Source organism: Notothenia rossii, assembly GCF_949606895.1.
Source record: "Notothenia rossii genome assembly, chromosome: 5".
NCBI lineage: Eukaryota > Metazoa > Chordata > Actinopteri > Perciformes > Nototheniidae > Notothenia > Notothenia rossii.
The window spans coordinates 74,841,237-74,861,218 of record NC_136903.1 but is presented as its reverse complement, the minus strand read 5'-3'; the positions used below and the strand labels follow the sequence as shown (position 1 = coordinate 74,861,218).

The window sequence follows — 19,982 nt, the reverse complement described above, 5'->3', positions numbered from 1 at the left end:
TTAGGTCAATGTAAAATGTAGTTGTATTATTAATCCAGTAGAGGCCGGTAATGCAACGACTGGATGCCAACCGCCTCTAAAACCCAAGAAGAAGAAGCTCCTGCAAAAAATAAAGTCACCGCAGAAGAAGACGGGCTGCTGACCGTAGCTCAGTGTTGACAACAGTGGCGAAGGGTTGACTACGGTACGTTTAAACTGTCACAACTTTTGTACTGTGTGTTTTCTGGAGTATCTTTCTTACATAGCTTCATGTATTAACTTAAGCCTGAAAATAAATGAGTATGATACTATATCAACGAGTGTAGTGTTAGCTAACAGCCTGCAAGTACATAATTATTGCGCAGCTAGGTAGCGTTACGGTAGTTTCAACGTTACATAGCATAGGTCATGACAGTTTTAGATTGGCTATTTATTAGCGACATCCCCTTTTTAATTGGTCCTTTAATTCTTACTGTTTGTTTATATTGTTTTATTTATTTATTTGATAGGTTTTATATTATATTTATTTTATAGTTTGATTAGCGACATCCCCTTATTATTCTTATTGTTCTTATTATTTATATTTGTATAATTATATATTTATATTATTATATATATATATTTTACAAGCTGTAACGTTACTTTTTCTGAAGGTCTAAAATTGATGATTGATTGAGGGAATAGCTTTCCTTAAGAACTGTATTTCGTTAAAACAATGCTTAAATATTTGCATTTATATTTAGTATAACCTTCTGTTAACATTAAACCATTTTTCATTATTTATGCATTTTGAAATTTCGCACACCTTTTGGACGGATCTGAGATCTGAGTCTTACTCTTTGGATGTTAAAATGCCTTTTTTTACCACTCGTTTAATCTTTAATGTGTTACTATCATGGTCAAGATGATGGCGCTCTTGAATATCTAATTCATTTAACTGTTCTATATGCCAAAATATTTTATTCACAAGCACTAATTTGTATCACTATAGGTTTTTCTGAATTTTCTTCTCAATAGTTCGGAAAAACTCTTCTTCCCTCAAACCTGATACTTGTTTTTAACAAATGTACTCCTGTTTTTCTATTTAAATATAATATGAAAATATAATGTATTTCAATATTCTAATCCTATAACTTTAATAAGTGTATGAGGTATATTTGAGCAGGTATTGATTAACAACGTTTTTTGTATATTATATTTTGATAGTGACGAAAGCTTTAGTAGTTACTGTGATCACAAAGCTTCATTGTCAGCAGGGAATTAAAATGATCTTTCAGAGATAATCTTTAACATTTCAGTCAATGAATTTACCCCCCAAACTACTCTTAATGACATTTATACTACAAAATGCCAGTAACAATACAGCAAAACATTTCCATGTCAATCAAAGCACATTTCTGTCTGGACATTTGAACATGTGACAGTAGGAAAAACACGGGTAGAAATACTTAAGTAGTGGTGGCTGATTTCAGTTTATCAGCAGTTTCAGGGTGCTTGCTGATTTCTGTTTATCAGCAGTTTCAGGGTGCTTGCTGATTTCTGTTTATCAGCAGTTTCAGGGTGCTTGTAAATGCTGGTTTACTGTCATAATAAAGACAAATGTGCTTTACTGGTTTTCTTACATGTCAAAAATGTCTGCTGTGAAAAAGGTCTACCCAGACTATTTTGAGTTAGTCTACCTGAAAATATATATCATTTTAAGGCGTGGCAATGTACATCTTTATCATTTTCATTGGCACTTTTCCAAGTCTGATGCCCTTATAATTACTAACACACCTATTAACCTAGGCAATGTTCCAATCAGATTAATTGAAAACACCTTTGTGGGTGCTTTAATGTTAATGATAGTAACAATCATGCTTATCCCACTATGACAAATCAAAATGTCAGCTATAAAAATACCTGCTCTAGACCTCTTTTGCCTTATATTGGCATATTTGAACTTAGATATAGAAGGGTTTGATTATTGCCACTTAAATTTAAAACATTTCAAAAGGGCAATTACAGTATTGTAATGCGGGTCATAACTACTTTTGTTGGAAATCATATTTTTCAAGAAATGATTGCAATGAATTATATTTTTATGATTTTAAGAACATTGTTCAACAAATGTTATAATATAACAGCTTAATAATGCAAGTTCACCCTACACAGTCCACAATTGCAATAAGAATGTGAAAATGATACTCAATACATTAAATAAAACAACAAAACCAAGACATGAAAAAAAATATACCCTCGACTCAGTTAAATGATGCATTGTCTGCACAATGCCCAAGTGTTATTATGGGACGGCAAACCTTGCTGCTTATTTTGGAAACATGTTTCCAAATTATGTCTATATGCCTATGTAAACAAACACTAACTTAACCACAATGGTCAATATTGAGGTCAGACAGAAAGTTTGAGGTCATGTCCATATATTCTACAATAAATCAATAATGTGATTGACATGACAGGCCTTGGGGTCTGCAACCTTTTTGACCAAAAGAGCCATTTTGCTCCTTTTTCCAAAACATTTTTTTGTCTGGAGCCGCAAAACATTATTACATTTTATAAAACTGTTAACCTCTTATAAGAAACAAAGAACTCCTATAAGGAGAATTAAAAATAATACACAGGCCTACTTTAAAATAAATTAAACACAGCACTTGGGGAGTCTTCTGCACATTTGAAGGAAAAAAAATATTATTAAAATGGGCCCACTTTGAAATAAATAAAACATATAGCTGCACCCTAGAAAGAGTTAAAGGTAGGGTAGGTAAGAATGGAGAAACCAGCTCGAGTCCGCTAGAATTTGAAAATACACAACCGGAAAAAATATGCCTCTTCCTTCAGACTTTCTTACAGAGTCCCTCCTCCAACACACACGAACGCGCATCATCAATGAGGCCACGAGATAAGTTTGTGCACAGATGGAAGGCTGACAGGCAGGTAGGCCCGGCTAAAATGATTGGTCGTGCTTTTTACAGCGCTACGGCTTCCAGAGATTAAGTTTTGTATGTATTTATTGTCAAAGCATTTAATATATTCATTGCTATCGGGACGTTAAGAGCATTCCATGGAATATAACAAAAAGTGTTTTCTGAAATAAATTACATACCCCATTGAATTATGACTGAAGATTGTCAGCCGTCTAGTGTAAAACTTTCGCGATAGTTTGCAAGTCACGTGGCTGAATGTTTACGTTTGGCAGGCAGCCTTTCAGTTACGATCGTTAACATCGGTGGGCCACAGCAAATGATGGTGAGAAGCTAAACCATCTATTAATTATGTCAGTGACAGGGAGTGTGATTGTTGAAATAGGGTGTTAGCGGTCTTGCTGTTCAAAGAAGAATGACAACACTGTAGATCACCAACACTATGGTTTATTTTTTATTCACAGGCAAGTCAACGTTGTCGCAGTAAAAGTCCCAAGATAGCTCCTGGTGCAATACAATGTTCCCTTTCAGTGTTTTACTATTATGTCTGATGTTTCTCTATTAATATTACTGCTGCATTAATGTGTATGTTGCATGTTACTGCTGTAGGTGTGTTTCCGAGCCGCTCCAACGAGAGTTACAACGAGAACGTGACGTCCTATTTACACAACACGGATCCTTTCTAGCCATAACCGTCTTCCTCTCCCTCGTTGTTCCTCGATACGTAAAGGCTGCAGCACCGTTGACAACTTCTCTCTACACATCAAACATACCGGTAAATCAGCATCGTTTGCTGTGAAAGCATAGAACTCTGTCCACACAGATTTTAATTCCTGTGTTCCTCCGGTACTTTTCTTCGATTTATCCATAGTTCGCTCATCGAGCCGGGGGTCAGGTTATTCACCCGCAGGAAAAGGCGCTCACGCGGGACCGTAGCAGGATGTGACGCATATTTTAGTTGACCTAATTAAAACCGTTTTGTTTTTTATTTATGTGTCACAGTATCACCTCAAAATACAAGATACGAAACATTTTCAAGCATGCAACAAAATATAAATAGTCCTACAAATATTTTTATTTTATTTCCTTCTTATTTTTGTCTAAGCTCAAGGGAGCCAGAGCAGAGGGCTTAAAGGGCCGCGGGTTGCCGACCCCTCTAGTGCGTATAGAGATTACTGAATGATTTCTCGTGTGTAGCTTAGACATGAATCTTTCCTGTGTCTGTGGTGTTTCCTCCGTAGGTGTGATGCGAGCTCCCCTGCGCTGGGTGCTATGGGATGTGAAAGACACCCTGCTGAAGGTGCGTGCGTCTGTCGGAGAGCAGTACTGCAAGGAGGCTAAACTAGTGGGCCTGAACCTCAATCCTGTGGAGGTCGAAGCTGCATTCCTTAAGGCATATCGACATCATTCTAGCAGAAGCCCAAATTATGGCATCAGTCAGGGCCTGAATGGACGGTCCTGGTGGATCAGGGTGGTGCGGGACACTTTCTCCCAGTGCAGGGTGCAGGACCCGGCCCTGCTCAATGCAATGGCTCACAACCTTTATTATAGCTTCTGTGATGCAGAGAATTGGGAGGTGAAGGACTGATCACACACCTTGCATACACTCAGAATTAATAATAATTGAAAATGTTAAATGTACACAAACTCCTTCTCCAATGCATCAGAAATATGGCTGCAGCTAAAGAATATACAATTGTTATTTATCTTCCATTTTATTTCTCAATTGTTTCATCTGTAAAATGTGAGTAAATAGTGGAAATGGCCATCCCAGTATTGCAAGGTGCAAATTGATGTCTTTAATTTCTTGTCTTTTTCAGTCCAAAAAGATATTTACTCTAATATGATATAAAACGAAGAAATACAAGAAATGTCCATATTTTAGATATCTGAACATTTATTTTTCTACCATTTTAATTACAATTTAGATTGATATGTTATTGCATCAAAATAGTTAAATGTTTTTTTAGTTGTCTGACAGATGCAGCTGTAACCGGAAATACAGCTTCTTATTAGTTTGAAAACATAGATTAGGCAAAACTAAATGTGTAAAGGTTTTTGTATTCAATCACAGTCATCATCAAAATCCTTTTAGGATCCGTTTCTAGCTTGTTGCTTTGTAAAGCAACTACTGTTTGCTTTTTATATTAATGTTAACAGCAGTGACTTAAGTACCACATAACATTTTAACTTACAGATGTATTTTGTCGCTCTGCTTTAGGTATTTCCAGACTCAAAGAAGACTCTGGAGAGTTGCTCTTCTCTAGGACTGGAGCTTGGCGTGGTATCAAACTTTGACAACCGCCTAAAAGAGATTTTACTTGTTTGTGGCCTGCTGTCTCACTTCAGCTTTTTAATAACTTCAGAGAAAGCAGGAATAGCAAAGCCAAGTCCAGCCATCTTTGAACAGGCGCTGCAGAAATGTGGAGTACCAGCTGCTAGCGTAGCTCATATCGGGGACCACTACCTGAACGATTATCTGGCCTCTCGCTCTGTGGGCCTCCACGGGTTCCTGTTAGACAGAGACAACAAGCATAAACACCCTGACCTTCCTGCAGAGCATCGGCTCAGCTCCCTGGATGAGCTGCCGCCACAGCTCCAGCAACACATGAACTAATACCAAAAGATCAAAGGGTCAAGTGCAAAGCTACTGAGACTAAATAGGGTTCAGTTAGGGAACTAATTGAGATGTAGCCATGGTGACCTGAGTGGAATCAACCACTTTAGAGTTCAAATGCGACGGAAAGAAATTGAAAGGGGGGCGGGAGGGGGGGCCATGCGTTGTCAGTAAATAAAAACAATTTATTGTGTTTTATCATGTACTTTTTCTTTAAATAACCTGGAAGGAATTAATATATAAATATAAACAAATTGTCTGAGTTCTACTTTTTCATCTGACATCAATCTGACATATTGACAACAGCGCAATGCGAGGATTAGTCAACAAAAAAGTTGGGGTCTTACAGATGGGGGCAACTTAAATAAAAAACAAGGATGTATTGTTATGTAGGGTGTTGGCCAACCATCCCTGGAGAACACATTTTTAAAAAAAAAGATATTACCTCATAATTGGAAAAAAACCCATCAAAATCTACCCCTGGTCAACTGAACTTTGGTTATCCTGAAAAGAGACCACTCCCATCCTGACACAGGTTTCAACATTATATAATAGTGATTAAGATGATTACATTAATGTTTGTTGGTAGTGACACCTGCTGCTTCAGCAGTTTGAGTTAGACTAATCAAGAGTTGCAGCATTTCTAAGTACAAACTTCCCTCTTTGCGTTTCCCTGGAACAGTGTTGAATTGCTGAGTTTTTTTGTGGAAAATAAACTCTTGGTTTCAAAATGACAGTCTTATCAAGTCACATTAGGGAGAGATGAACTTGACAATATATTTTTGTTATAGAAAATACAAGAAAGGATTTAGAATTTTGCCTCTCATTGCTAACATTGGAATCACATTAGGAAGGGACCTCCTCAGGGCCGGTATGGACAGTTTAATATTAGAAAAAACGTTTTTATCCTGTAAGGAGATTGAGGTGCCTTAGAATAAAACCGAAAGATGTACAAGTAAGAGTAAAGAACAAAAGATAAATATGAATAATTAATAAAACAAATAAGGAGCAAGTATATATAGATAAGATAAATACTGAGCTCTTGGCCCTATATCAGCCCCAGTTTACTGAAAAGGGTGAACCTTCAGGCTTTAAATAACTAATGTACAACTAATATGACTGAAAACATCTGTCACTCAACATCTATTGCCAGTGATTACATATGTTCAGTATCAAAAATGAAATGGTGGAACAATCTATTTTGTGGCAGACTTTATTTGATTATTGTGTCGTGAATTATTATTTTTATAATTTATTGTATCATTATTTCAATAGCTTCGATGTCCTGTGACCCATTCACACCAAATTGATGCAAAGTATTCATACCATGGACTAGTAGGATACATCTATTTGTATTTAATTTTGCAATTTTTTAATATTTAGAATGTTGAGATTTGTAGATAAAGAAACTTTTCATTGAAATATTAAAATAAAAAACACTGGAATCCGACAAAAAACAATGTGTCCTCCTTTTCTAGTGTATTATTAGAATGCGGCATTGATTCACTGGGTCACATGACATGAGCTATTGAAAATAAACCGAGACTTTTCAATAAAAAACAGCTGCCTTCCCTTGAATAAAATGGGACTAGATGGTCCAAAAAGCTTAGGGTAAACCTGTCCATTTAAACCAGATAATGGAGACAGAACGTATGTCAAACTCTCTAAAACATATGTAAACTTCAATCATCAACTAGCAAACATGAATATAAATATCAAGACATCACATTAAGTTGTCCGGTGTACAATCATTTGTTCATGTGTTTAAGTTAACTGACCCTTTAACTGAAGCTCTGAGCTTTCATCATTTCTAATTATTTGTTTTCAGTGCTTAGCAGCAAAAAGGTCCGGTTGCTTAACCCTAATGCCAATGTAAATACTCTTATTTCAAACCATCTGGTCAGAGGCAGATATGTTGGGCTGAGGATCAAAAGGGCAGTAAGAGGGAAAAGACCCACATGGCATTGCATTCAAAGCAGAGCTTCAGCCTCTTATGGGAAATTAGGATTGACATGTTTCCAAATCAGATTTAAAGAGTTAAAGGGAATGTCCCAAGTTGACACCACTTGTATTACACAATTTAAATCTACTAAATGTTATTTTACATTGTCTTTGCCCTTTTTTTCCATTACATTTAATGTGTTTCGACTTGTGCTTCTCCCTATGTTAAAGTGTATTGTTTATCTGTAGGAAAGCACCCACAAGAGCTCCTTAATTCAAAGCTGGTTTAGTGGCTCAGCCAGACGGCTCTGAAGGGCTCCACTGAAATCCAATTGCAGACATAATGGGATTGTAAAACAAAACGATGCTCTTCATACGGCTAGCGAAAGGAAAGAGCCGAGGAGATGCAGCACGTTAAGAGGAAAAATGACAACCCAATGACACACAATGTAAATTTAAAAAACAGGATGCATGTGAAGCATTCTTGCACATCGGATAAAGGCTTTAACATGAATGGGTGTAGATTCTGTAAACTCAAAAAGACAAATAAATAAACTGAATGGAAATACAGAAGAGGGCTGAAACGTTTCCCTCAGCTATAAATGCACTCAAGGGTTCAGCCCTTTGTTGAATTTGGCCCGGGGTTCAGGCTAACATGTTGCCATTTCTATGTCTTGAAATATTCATTGGAAGAGAAAAATAGAGGAGCAGAGGGACAGAAAATCGGGGTATTTACAGAGAAAGAGAAGAAAAAAATGAAAGAGCTTCAGAAATGAAAAGATGGTCACGCGATGAATCAGACTAGAGAGATGGAGCAGCAGGTAATGATCACATAAATAAGAAATATGCAAACATACACATTTGCTTTTTTTAATTCTTAATTGGAAAACGACAGCAGATAATAAAGGCTTTCCAACTGTGAAAACATAAATCTCACAAAATTAATTGATATTGGATTAGAAGATCAACTTTTTCCATGACTTTATACCGACACCATACATTTACACATCTACTCATAATAACAAACTTTAACATATTCTGAATGGAAATGTCACCGCGTACTGTAAACAAAGTGTCCTCCCCTCGATTTGGCATATAAATACCACATCACATTCATTTTGTGGTTACTTTTACAACACAAAACGCATACAAACTTTACATTGGAGTCAGTTAGCAACAATATTATGTATTATTCCAGTTTTTTTTAAGAAAATCTTAAATATCTTGTTTTAAATTAACCCTCAGAGGTGCTTTCTCTTTAAAAGTATTTAAATCCAAAGCAGATGCAATACTATAAAACACCACTTTTCAAAATAAAAAGTGTTCAGTGTTTTTAAAAATACAAGCAGTGATTTAAGAGCATGCATGCAGGTTTATGTGTACAAACTGAGGGCCTGTCCCTTTAGTGCTCATTCAGGCAAAGTGTATTTGGCGTCCCTCTATATGTTGACACTTTTTCAAGCGACTACATTGTACAGTAAGTGCAGTTTTTTTATGAACATTAAGCAAGCATGCGGAAAAGTGCAACAATACAATAGGAATGTGGTGCAGTTATAACTTGCAAATTAAAACACCTCTGATGCATGAACAACTTCAAGTACAGCTCAGGATTAAAAAATAAAACAAATATTTCAGCTTCAGTAGACAAACCGGAGTCATCGAATCATTTTGTATGTCCTGTGTGTATTATTACTGATTGAAGTCCAGGGCTTTAAATCCATTAGCAGTCTTTCCTTATTACCATTCCTGTCATGTGAAGTGAGTTCCTTCTTTAAAAATGGACACTAAAAAAACTTTTTTTGAAGCATCAATTTTCCAACACCACCATTTTTTTTTAAATGTCCTATGTGCTTGTAGAGTTCTGATGAAAAGTGCTCAAAGTTATTAAAAGACAGAAATGGGAATCAGAGTCGTCTGATTGAAATGGATTTTTGTTCTCCCACAGCCCAGACATATCACTTTTCCAAATGGACTTCCACACAGGATGCTTATTGGCCTCGGAGATCATTCCCGGGTCCTCTAGGCCACAAACCGACACCAGGACACATGGGACCCTCCCCATGTGGGCAACCACTTCATCCTCAGAGCTTCAAACAGACTGTTGCAGTTCTGTGTGTACGTCTACAGGTTCGAAGAGAGAAGTAAACACGTCCTACCGTGCTGTAGGTCAAAGGGCCCAGTCAGTGGGAAAAATGGCCCTGAACATTTATCCTCCCACATCCAGCTGGCCTCGTTCAGCCACGTGGACGATAACGCTGCTTTGCCTCTGGACGAGTCTTTGGATGCAATCCTGAGGATTGGTGGGCCGGACGGATGCAGAGAGCTCTCCATCCAGCAAGATGTCTTCTCAAACCACTGATAGAGAAATAGTAAACAGTTTAGACTTCCCTTTCCTTGTGAGGATCACTATCTCTTGCGATAAAACTGACGGTATTTTAACTACTTTCATCAAATCTCATTTGTGTATCCAAGTCTTTTTTAAACCTTTCTTAGCCACACAATTTTAAAAAAATTAATCACAGAAGGAAATTTAATTTCATAACGGTTGCTTTTAGAATAAATAAAATAAAAATGATAAAACACAAAAGTAAACATTATTTGAAATTGTATTAAGAAAAATACATTGTTCATTTTGCTTTTCTCATGGAATTTGCAGACAACCATATACAATGTGACTGAAAGCCAGTCACTTGTACCTTATTGTTTATAAGATAGGATAATATAAGAAAAGAGAAACATGACATAAGTAATGTACCACTCTCAGAAGGATGGCAAGAGGCTCCATGCTTCTCTGTCACGTGGTGATGTGCACGGATCTGCCTGCGATAGTCCTGCCTCCACCAGCAGCTGCACAGGAGAAAACTCAAGTTACCAAAATCCTGAAACTCCTCAAAGTTCATAATTTCTTCCCTGATAAGAAACATCTTTTGGCTTACATGATAGTTATCCAACATCGTATCCTTTATAATCCAGTGAACAGATACTGTAATATATGCCAAATTGTACTTACTGTAAAAGTGTACACATCACCATGATCAGGACACACCCAATCACACACAACACCAGCACTGTGGCAACGGTCTGCTGTCTGTGATTGGTTGCTACGACAGCCAGCAGGTCTGCATGCTCACACCTCATCCCAACAAAGCCTTCGTGACACCTGCAACAAGGACGGACAACCAAATTGGATATGCAAAGAGTCAGATTTAAAAACAGCAGTTTAGGCATTTCATTGACATTTGAGGACTATTGTCTGAGTGGGGGAGTCCCAACTCTTGTAAAAATCCCATGTTGTTCTATTCTTTTGCAATTATCATACACCCATGTTGATTGCATGTACCTGTGAATTAAAATAACTGTCATTACTGTAACTTTACACTACAGTTTAGTAGATTTGTGTCGGATCAGTCTTGTGAGCAGATAGAGTCAGCTGAACAATGTTTGCATTGTATATTTAACGTTCCATAGACACCCATTTTGTAATACTGGAAGGTTATTCTGGAATAGTTAGTGACACAACAGACAGTTCTTTGAAAGTAAAAACATTCAGGATGATCACTTTAAGATAGTAACAACTTACACACATGCAGGTGTTTCCTCTAATATCAGGAAGCGACATGTTCCGTGGAAGCAGAAATGGTGATGTGAGTCTGGACAGTCATCGAAATGAGACTGGACAGCGGCAGCCACAAACTCTGTGGGACAAGAGTTGACATTTTCAGAGAGACGTACAAAGGTTTGTTAAAGGTCACCTATTATGCAAAGTCCACTTGTTCATGTCTTTCATACATAAACATGTGTCCCCTCTGTGTAAAGAGATTCTGAAAGTTCCAGGAAAAAATATTAACTCACTTTTTATCCTGATCCATTTATATGAAAACCTGTCTGATAATAAGCTGATCAGATTTTGGCCACTTTATGATGTCATAACGATTTTTTGGCTTGTGTAACCATTAGCCAATCACCAACCAAGGTAACCCCCCCCCACCCACCTTATCACCTCAATCTCCTCCTAGAGCACCATTGTGTTCTTTTTAACCAAATCTCTCTCAGAGGAGCGTGGGGAGGGGCTCCTTATTTTCATCTAAAGTAACAGACAGAGAATCAGCACTTTTGAAACAGGGCTGAAACAGAGGGGATTATGGGATGCTACAATGATCTGTTTGGTATTTGGAGCCAAACACTTCAGAGACATGTTCTATACCTGTAACCTGTAATATATTGATGAAAAAGAGTATAATAGGAAACCTTTAAAAGAACAGGAGTCACTGCCTTTCCTCCATGAAATCACTTACTCACATTCAGCAAGGTTACAGTAAAGTCGTTAGCTACAAGAAGCACTTTGAGAACCATGAATCAAGTCATTTATCACATGAACTCTTTCCTTAATTACAATACCAAATATATGCCAAGTATATAACATGACACAGGTGAATATCATAAGTCTCAAAATAACCTAAGCCTGCAGCATGTACAGCATGTACTAAATCCTAAAGCTGACACCCACGCCACCAGCGGCAGACTGAAGCCTTTTGTTACGAGTTGCGTGTGGATTCGCTGTGGCTTACATCTCACATTGTACCTGGGAGGGACAATTAGAGTCAAGAAAAGTCCTGGTGAGTGAGACGCTGCAAACAAAAAACTCCATCCATCAACCAACATTGAGACTCCGCAGAGAGCACATTGCTGCAGGCACTTTCCTCTATGCAGAAATTAAAGCCTTTAAAATAGATGTATTTTCTCTAGGTTTTGCAACTATCTCAGCTTTCACTTCGACAAATAAAAATATCACATTAAATGCACACCCAATCAAAATCAGGAGATTAATTCCACGTTAACTGTACAGTCAGACAAATTCCTAAGTAACCGAGTCCAACACAAGTCAGTGTTTCCCCCAGCAACAGAAACAGATGCACAATGTTGCATTCAGGGGTGGGAAGGAGGATGAGCATGCAGACAGATAGCTGCATTACAGCCTTCGTCACACACTCCATTCCAATGGTAAATGGGCTTTTGGACTGCAGCCTACATGTATTGTCTCCTTCATTTAGACTCTGTGAAAGCCCTCTGTTGTCCCTGAGGCATCTGCCAAACCAACCCTCTCCCTTCACATGTGATTTTGGCAGTCGAACGAGAGGAAATTTGTGACGTAAACTAGCCTTTAGGGTGTGTATTTAAAATCATAATGCAATACAGTACAGGCAGCTTTTGTGAAAAATGCTAAATGTAAAGCTCATACTGTATATTCTGCCCATTATCTTTAATTCACCACAATTGCTGCCCTAACTCACGCTAAGAGGATCAATTATCAGCAAGCACCACTCAGTCTGCATGTGTTGATATACTGCAGCTCAATGGGAAGCTTTACAGTGTTGACAACCCCTGCTGTGATGCAAAGCTGATGTGAGAGTGGCCGCAATGAGGATATGATGTATCTGAAGTACAGTGATTTTTTTTTCCTGGAGACAGCTTGACGATAAGTCAAACCTTCCCCTGCATCTTGACTTACTTTTAACTGGATGGACGGTAGTTGTTGTAGCACGTGTGATAGTTGTAGTTGTGTTTCTGCTGTTGGTTGTTGCAGAGCTGCTTGTTGTGTCGTTTGGAGCAGCAGTGGAATTTGTATGGATGGTAATGCTGGCTTCTATGTTTATCGAATCAATCAGTCCTGCTTCGAATGTAAAGAGGGAATCTAAAGAGAGGAAAACAGGCTGTTAACATGTCATTTGGTCACGATGTGAGAAAATATACAAATTAAAACAAATAACTGCAGAAATATGAGTGACACCCAATTAAGAATACTGCAGTGATAGCTGAACAAGGTCTTGAGAGCATTTAGAAATATGAAATACATGAGCTTAACATGAGCTTGAACCTTCACCTATTACATTTGGAATTATTTCATTTGTAAGACACAAGTACAGAGAAACATTGACAGTTGTACCTGCTAAAGGTACGACACCTGTCCCTTAATGGGCATTGAAAGTTCAAGATATTAAAATGACATGTTATGGTTTAAAAACATACAAGAGTAACCATCCATGATGATAGAATATCATATAGGAACAATTCAAACAGACTGCAAAACATTTTTCAAATGAATGAATTACTACCATAATGGATTGCTTTCTGGCAAGACGTGACTGTGCTGGGACTTACTTTCAACTTGAGGCGTGTTAGTGGTTGTAGCAGGGGCGATAGAAGTGAGAGTTGTTGTGGCAGAGCTGATTGTTGAGGTGTTCGGAGCAGCAGTGGAGTTTGTATCGATAGAAATGCTGGCTTCAATTATTGTGGAATTGCTCGGTCCTGCTCCAAATGTAAAGAAGGAACCTGCTGAGAGAAAAATAACAATCTGTTATGTATAGAACTAACAGCAAAAAAGCAAAAGAAATGCCAAAAAGAAGCTCACTGTAAACTCACCATTGAGTATCACAGAAGTAAAAGTAAAAGTACCTATAGGAATATAAAACATATATATTACTTTCTTTACTTCAAACATAAGGAAAACCAGGTGTCACATATCCTGATATATGGGTTAGTCCCAGTGGTCCGCCCTGTTTGTGTCTTCATTGTAACATCGATGCTTCATTGAGTAACTTGTACCCAATAATAGTAACAGGGTCAAGCATCCACTAAAAGGATGAGACAAAAGCTCTATAAATATATACGGGAGTCCTCTGAAGACACGCCAACAGTACTACAGGCTGAAACCAGCTGATGATCACAGAAATTGTAGTTTGTTGTAAAAAGAAGATAATATAAGAAATGTAATAAAGTAAAAAAAAAATGTCAAGCCATAAAAATATATAAGAAAGAAATCCATCAAAATGTCAGTTTATCCATCAAAAGGTTGGTTTATATATATATATATATATATATTTGGTATTATACTCACTAGGCATACTATGAAGCATTCAGTTTTTTTCTGGCTTTATTTTAACCAACAAACAAAAAAAGAATCAGGGACACCATAAAGGATAAACAAAACACCATCAAGCACATCAAAACAAATAACAAAATGCATATGGAGTATATAAAAAACTTTTGATAGTAATATTGTGCTGGTTGTCATTGCAAGTCAGTCAAGTGAATTCATATCAAATAATACAATTCAACAGGGGGCAATAATGGCGAACTGTTATCATTAACCAAAGCATTTATACAGATGTTTCAGAATGAGACCCACAACAATTATATATTTTTTGCAAAAATCAAGAAACTCACCGCTTATGAGAAAAATTGTATCCCAGAAAATCCGAGTCATCGTGACGGATTGTGGTCTAAACTAAAGTAAACTGACGTGCAGGATGGCTTAAATGCGAGCCTGTGCTAAGAAACCACATTACTCATGAGTGTTGCAGCAGCGCGGAACATAATGTAATCTCGTTATCACTGCGCGGATGTGTCGACAAATTTCAATTACACACATCTGAACCACGGTCGTAGAAAAGTAACTCAGTTTTTTCTTGTTGATTCAGCCAAAAGCAAGAGAGTCTCCGGCAGGATGTCCGAGCGTTTAACTTCTCTGTGTTCAATTGAGGAAACTAGTGTAATCCTGTCAGAGGCTGACCAATTAGAGGCAGCGAGGGAGGGGTGTCCTCTCAATTTGACCTCAATATTACACTTGTATTTATGAAGTGCATTTAAGCCTATATCTGATGATTTAAATCATTACATTTAAGGGATATTTTATATAATCAAAGTATTTATCTTTTTTTGCTATAAATATATATTTCAAATACAAAAAGCTTGCAGATATAGAAGTCTCATTAATCAACTGGCTATATATATTACAATTGTAACTAATTATTTGTATTGTATTTATTTTCTTAATTTAAAGCTGTGAAGCATAAGAAAAGCATAGCCTGTCTGTTCATTCACCAAATGTCCATGAAACTTGGTCTGATATTCATAATTTGTATAGTAGCCTATGCGTTGGTGATTCTCTTACCTTTTGTAAACTTAATAGTGCCACTAAGTCTCATGGTTCATGAAAGCCGATAGACTTTCCAGGAAAGTGCAGCAGGGAATTATTTATATTTCAAAACTGTGCACAGCATGTCTTCTAACACTGGCTTTCAATAATAGAGGTAAATCACTCTACTCACCATTGTTCTCAAAATCCAACCGAGTGTATAGTCTTCTTTACCTTTTTTATCTGTGGCCTTGAAGCTAAAACACCCTCTTTACTCTCTATTCCTCCTAGTTTGTATCACTTAGCTGGCAGTTATGCAGCAACATCTCCCTTGGTGAATCGAGATGGTTTTAAAGTTTAAAATTCTAATTAAATTGATGAGGACACTTACTTTAATTTTGTTAACTGTAATCAAGCAATAGCCAATGCAGTTTGGTGTGTTGTTTTATAGATTACATTTCTGTTGTTGAGATGCACAACCTGAAAAAAAATAAAACAAGAGTGAACATTTATACTAGCTCCATCTGCTGGACATTACCAAGCACAGGTTTCCTTAAATCTTTTTTTTTTTTTTTTAAAGATCTATCTTACACAATATTTTGTCCAGAACAATAGTTAGGACATTATTACACCAATCCAGTTAATCTATAAACCCTCACATAGATGCAAGTGAGAATATCCAGGATCACTGCATGTCATTGAATAAGTTAAAAAATATGTTTGCCACTTAAGTAAAGGCAAGTCCTGCATCACTATCTAATGTTGTGGTCCTGTGTCCAAATCTCGATTTAAGATGTTTACTTTTTAACTGTGCCTATTCCTTAAAGAAATATAAAAACCTTGGGGCATCTAGTGTTTGCTGAGGGGTCAATGGGGCATGTAATATGTATATTGCTCTTAATTATGTATAGTGCAATAAGTGTATTCTTTATTGATATTTCTTATTATAAAAAGGTAAAACGTGTGCTAAATTGTAAAACGTAGTATTTGAAATTGAATAGTTGTGAAATCAATTGTTTTTGTATTAAAGTCTGAAATTGCACAACAGTTTTTTTCATGAAATATACACAAATGTTAATTGAGGGGTGAAATAATGCATTAAAACCTGCCTGTAACGCGTAATATGTGCTAGCGATTTATGTATTTACATTTACTTTATGCATCGATATATTTATTAAATGAAACCCCACGTGTCAGCAAGCACCTCCCTGCTCCTGGATAGTGACAAGAACTGAGTAACATCACCTGAAGACGTCAGTTCGATTCATTTTTTGTCACACTGTTCCTACCTAAGTCAATCAATGTGGGATCCTATGGAGAGTATAAAGAAGATGCAGTATGCTAACCACCTGGTCACCTAATATGCGTCAACTGGTTGATTTCTGCAGCCAATCATCAGAGTTCGCCATACGCACGCTCTAAGCTAGTGCACGAGCTTGTGTTGAATTGTATCCGAGGTGCACCTCCCTGCTCCTGGATAGTGACAAGAACTGAGTAAAATCACCTGAAGACGTCAGTGAGATTAATTATTGTCACACTGTTCCCACCGAAATCAATCAATGTGGATGCAGTATGCTAACCACCTGGTCACCTAATATGCGTTAACTGGTTGATTTCTTCAGCCAATCATCAGAGTTCGCCATACGCACGCTCTATGCGAGTGCAAGAGCTTGTGTTGAACTGTATCCGAGGTGGGCTGAGCTGTTTGGTTTTGTATTTGACTTTGACTCTGACATCAAGTGACTTTTTAGAAAAACGTTTTCACTTCGTCAAACATGTCGCCAGCTGGTGCACAGAAGGTAAATAAGCACATTGTATATTTCCGATGCGGATTTTAAATTAGAGTTGTATTTATGCTGGACTTTCCTGCATAAAAAACGGAATAACTTGGGGGTTGAGTAAATCTTACCAGTTGCCGTGCTATTTGAAACAACTATCACCCTCAGTGGTGGAAATTAACTATATTTTCTCAAGTCCTGTAATTTTGATTACATACTTGTACTTTATTTAAATATTTTGATTTTATGCTACTTCATACTTCTACTCCACTACATCTCGAAGGCAAATGTTGTACTTTGTACTCCACTACATCCATCTGACAGCTTCAGTTACTTTGGTGGTTTAGGGTTAGTAAGAGTACCAGCTAATAACGTACAATTATAGGCTAAACTACCCAGCAGTATACAGTGCAGTAGTTGAAATGCTTAACTAAATTGATGGACGCATTTATCACTAGAATCCAATAATATTATGTTACTGACTACTTTTACACATCAGTAGGCTACTGCTATTTTACTTAAGTAAAAGATTAGGGTAGCTTAATTATTGCACCTCTGGTGATCCTGCAAACTAACAGGAAATGTGACTACATTTATTAAATAAAAAACATTCTGTCTTTTTGTATTATCGTTTAAATAATTTGTATCTTTGCATATGTCCCTTTGTGAGCTACGTTATAAGTATTAGCTAAGTATTAATACATGTGTGTAATCTAATACATTTATCTGTTTGTATGAACAGAGCAGTTCTCTGACATTGGTGCTAATGGTTGCTTCTGCAGCCAGTGGAGGAACTCTTCAATATGGCTACAACCTCGCTATAATGAATACTCCAGCAGTTGTAAGTTATTTAGTCTAACTGCAAAATGTGTGTGTGTGTGTGTGTGTGTGTGTGTGTGTGTGTGTGTGTGTGTGTGTGTGTGTGTGTGTGTGTGTGTGTGTGTGTGTGTGTGTGTGTGTGTGTGTGTGTGTGTGTGTGTGTGTGTGTGTGTGTGTGTGTGTGTGTGTGTGTGTGTGTGTGTGTGTGTGTGTGTGTGTGTGTGTGTGTGTGTGTGTGTGTGTGTGTGTGTGTGATTTAGCCATGTATATTAATATTGACTTCTATGCAAAGCTAATGAGGTGCTGGAGGGTTTAGAAAGTGTTAATAGTCTTCCAGGGTTTACATTAACACTGTGGTAAATCTATACTTACTTATGTCTGTGTAGTGAGCTCTCCCTGTAGATCTATGCAGATAAGTAACAAACATTGGGCTCATTGTGTCTTTGATAAGTTATTCTCACATCAACATTTATTGTTGGGTAGAAACTTATTCTGGAAGTAGGATCTTGTTTAAGATACATTTGAGAGATAAACTTTGGACAGACAGATAAACTGAGGTAATAAGTGTCAGCAATAACCACTACTTTGCTAACTTGCCTTGGTTTTGCGAACTGAAAAATACTTGTATGGCTGATTGTGATGTTATTTCTCCAGTTTATTCAAGCCTTTGTCAATGAGACATTCCTGGAGCGCTGGGACATGCAGCTAGAGGACTACCAGGTGACTCTGGTCTGGACAATCATTGTCTCCATCTTCTCGTTGGGGGGCTTTGCAGGGGCCCTCATCGCAGGACCTTTGACCATACGCTTCGGGAGGTAAAATAAGATGGCGCATTAAGCTGCTGTATTTTATTGTCTGGCTGTATCAATGAATAAAGAGATCATTGACTTACTTTCCTCTATCACCTGTGTGCATACATATGTACTTTATTTGAAAAAAGGCTAAATCATTTCCTACATTAGATGCACTCTGTAGTTTTTAGCAAATACTTTTCAAACAGGAGTAGGGCACTATTTTGGAATGCGGATGAAGACACATTTGATGCTCTCATGAGATCTTATAGCAGAAGGATTGAATCTATACATAAACTACATGGCTCATGGTCATTGTAATGAATAAACAAAACAGGCAACACAGTGTCAATTAAGTTTTTCTACAATAAAGAAACTCTAAGGCACATGGGAATCATCTGTACAAGGCGTTCACTGCACAGAAAATATGAAAAGGACATGGTCATTGGTGGTTTTAGAATTATGTTAATGATTTCCATAATACAACTCTACTTATCCCTGTGACCAAACAGAAAGTTCACGAGTGTGTGTTTCTAAGACTGAAATTGGTTGACCACCAACAGTGGTGGTCTATTAATTTTGTCCTTGTTTCCCTTCCCAAGGAAGAAATGTCTGTTGCTGAACAACATTTTCCTCATGACTGGAGCACTCCTAGCTGTGACAAGCAGAGCTGCCAAGTCTTTTGAGATGATCATTATCGCACGTGTCTTGGTAGGAATAAATGCTGGTATGTCATTTGTGTGTGTCCGTGCCAGTCAATGTGTATATGTTTTCATTAAATTAACTCTAAATAACTTTAGATTAGCTAAAAAAGCCCCCGTGTGTTTTGCAGGGGTCAGCATGAATGTGCAACCCATGTATTTTGGAGAAAGTGCACCAAAGCACTTAAGAGGGGCTGTCTCTTTGTCATCAGCTGTTTTCACAGCATTTGGTGTCGTATTAGGACAGGTGGTTGGAATCAGGTATGTACAGAGTCCAATTTCTTCTCAAAACAGGCTCTTCCTTTATTCAAAAATGTCAAAGATATCCACAGTAACACTTGGGATTATTTATTTACAGAGAGATTCTGGGCAGCGAGCCATGCTGGCAGTATCTTCTTGCCAGTAATGCCATTCCTGGCGTCATCCAGCTCCTTACCCTGCCCTGGTTCCCTGAGAGTCCCAGATACCTACTCATCGACAGGGGGGACAAAGAGGCTTGTATTAACGGTGGGGTGCGGTG

At 37.5% G+C, this 19,982-nt stretch overlaps 3 protein-coding genes across 7 annotated transcripts in view; 2 read left to right on the top strand and 1 right to left on the bottom strand.

Moving 5' to 3' along the window:
• The first annotated feature begins 79 nt into the window (after positions 1 to 79).
• Positions 80 to 9,338, top strand: hdhd3 (haloacid dehalogenase-like hydrolase domain containing 3). 2 transcript variants are annotated; one of them, XM_079685741.1, is made up of 4 exons: positions 119 to 184; positions 3,510 to 3,675; positions 4,142 to 4,476; positions 5,122 to 9,338. In XM_079685741.1, the coding sequence occupies exons 3-4, from the start codon at positions 4,147 to 4,149 to the stop codon at positions 5,515 to 5,517; spliced, it is 726 nt and encodes a 241-aa protein (XP_079541867.1). In that variant the 5' UTR covers positions 119 to 184; positions 3,510 to 3,675; positions 4,142 to 4,146; the 3' UTR covers positions 5,518 to 9,338. The 2 variants fall into 2 exon arrangements, with proteins under 2 accessions (XP_079541866.1, XP_079541867.1); XM_079685740.1 differs by lacking the exon at positions 3,510 to 3,675 and having other exon boundaries at positions 80 to 184.
• Positions 6,348 to 15,004, bottom strand: tgfa (transforming growth factor, alpha). 4 transcript variants are annotated; one of them, XM_079685735.1, is made up of 8 exons: positions 14,683 to 15,004; positions 13,879 to 13,911; positions 13,618 to 13,791; positions 12,968 to 13,150; positions 11,039 to 11,153; positions 10,469 to 10,618; positions 10,214 to 10,305; positions 6,348 to 9,813 (listed from the first exon to the last, which is right to left on the bottom strand). In XM_079685735.1, exons 1-8 carry the CDS (start codon positions 14,720 to 14,722, stop codon positions 9,806 to 9,808), a joined length of 795 nt encoding a protein of 264 aa, XP_079541861.1. In that variant the 5' UTR covers positions 14,723 to 15,004; the 3' UTR covers positions 6,348 to 9,805. The 4 variants fall into 4 exon arrangements, with proteins under 4 accessions (XP_079541861.1, XP_079541862.1, XP_079541863.1 ...); XM_079685736.1 differs by having other exon boundaries at positions 13,618 to 13,788; XM_079685737.1 differs by lacking the exon at positions 13,879 to 13,911.
• A 1,589-nt stretch (positions 15,005 to 16,593) lies between these two features.
• Positions 16,594 to 19,982, top strand: part of LOC307038889 (solute carrier family 2, facilitated glucose transporter member 11-like) — a 9,499-nt gene continuing 6,110 nt past the window's right edge. The window contains exons 1-6 of the mRNA XM_079680563.1: positions 16,594 to 17,172; positions 17,894 to 17,992; positions 18,625 to 18,785; positions 19,364 to 19,488; positions 19,594 to 19,723; positions 19,821 to 19,969. Of these exons, the coding sequence (XP_079536689.1) occupies positions 17,149 to 17,172; positions 17,894 to 17,992; positions 18,625 to 18,785; positions 19,364 to 19,488; positions 19,594 to 19,723; positions 19,821 to 19,969 (688 nt within the window). The 5' untranslated portion in view covers positions 16,594 to 17,148. The remainder of the gene's footprint in view (positions 17,173 to 17,893; positions 17,993 to 18,624; positions 18,786 to 19,363; positions 19,489 to 19,593; positions 19,724 to 19,820; positions 19,970 to 19,982) is intronic.

Bases quoted from the DNA above. Each gene is read 5' to 3' on its own strand.
- hdhd3 (XM_079685740.1), top strand. From the start codon at position 4,147: ATGCGAGCTCCCCTGCGCTGGGTGCTATGGGATGTGAAAGACACCCTG. The intron at 4,477-5,121 runs GTGAAGGACTGA...GCTCTGCTTTAG, and splicing joins GTGATGCAGAGAATTGGGAG to GTATTTCCAGACTCAAAGAA.
- tgfa (XM_079685735.1), bottom strand. From the start codon at position 14,722: ATGACTCGGATTTTCTGGGATACAATTTTTCTCATAAGCG. The intron at 13,792-13,878 runs GTGAGTTTACAG...TTTTTCTCTCAG, and splicing joins TACTTCTGTGATACTCAATG to CAGGTTCCTTCTTTACATTT. The intron at 11,154-12,967 runs GTAAGTCAAGAT...CTTGTCCCACAG, and splicing joins TACCGTCCATCCAGTTAAAA to AGTTTGTGGCTGCCGCTGTC.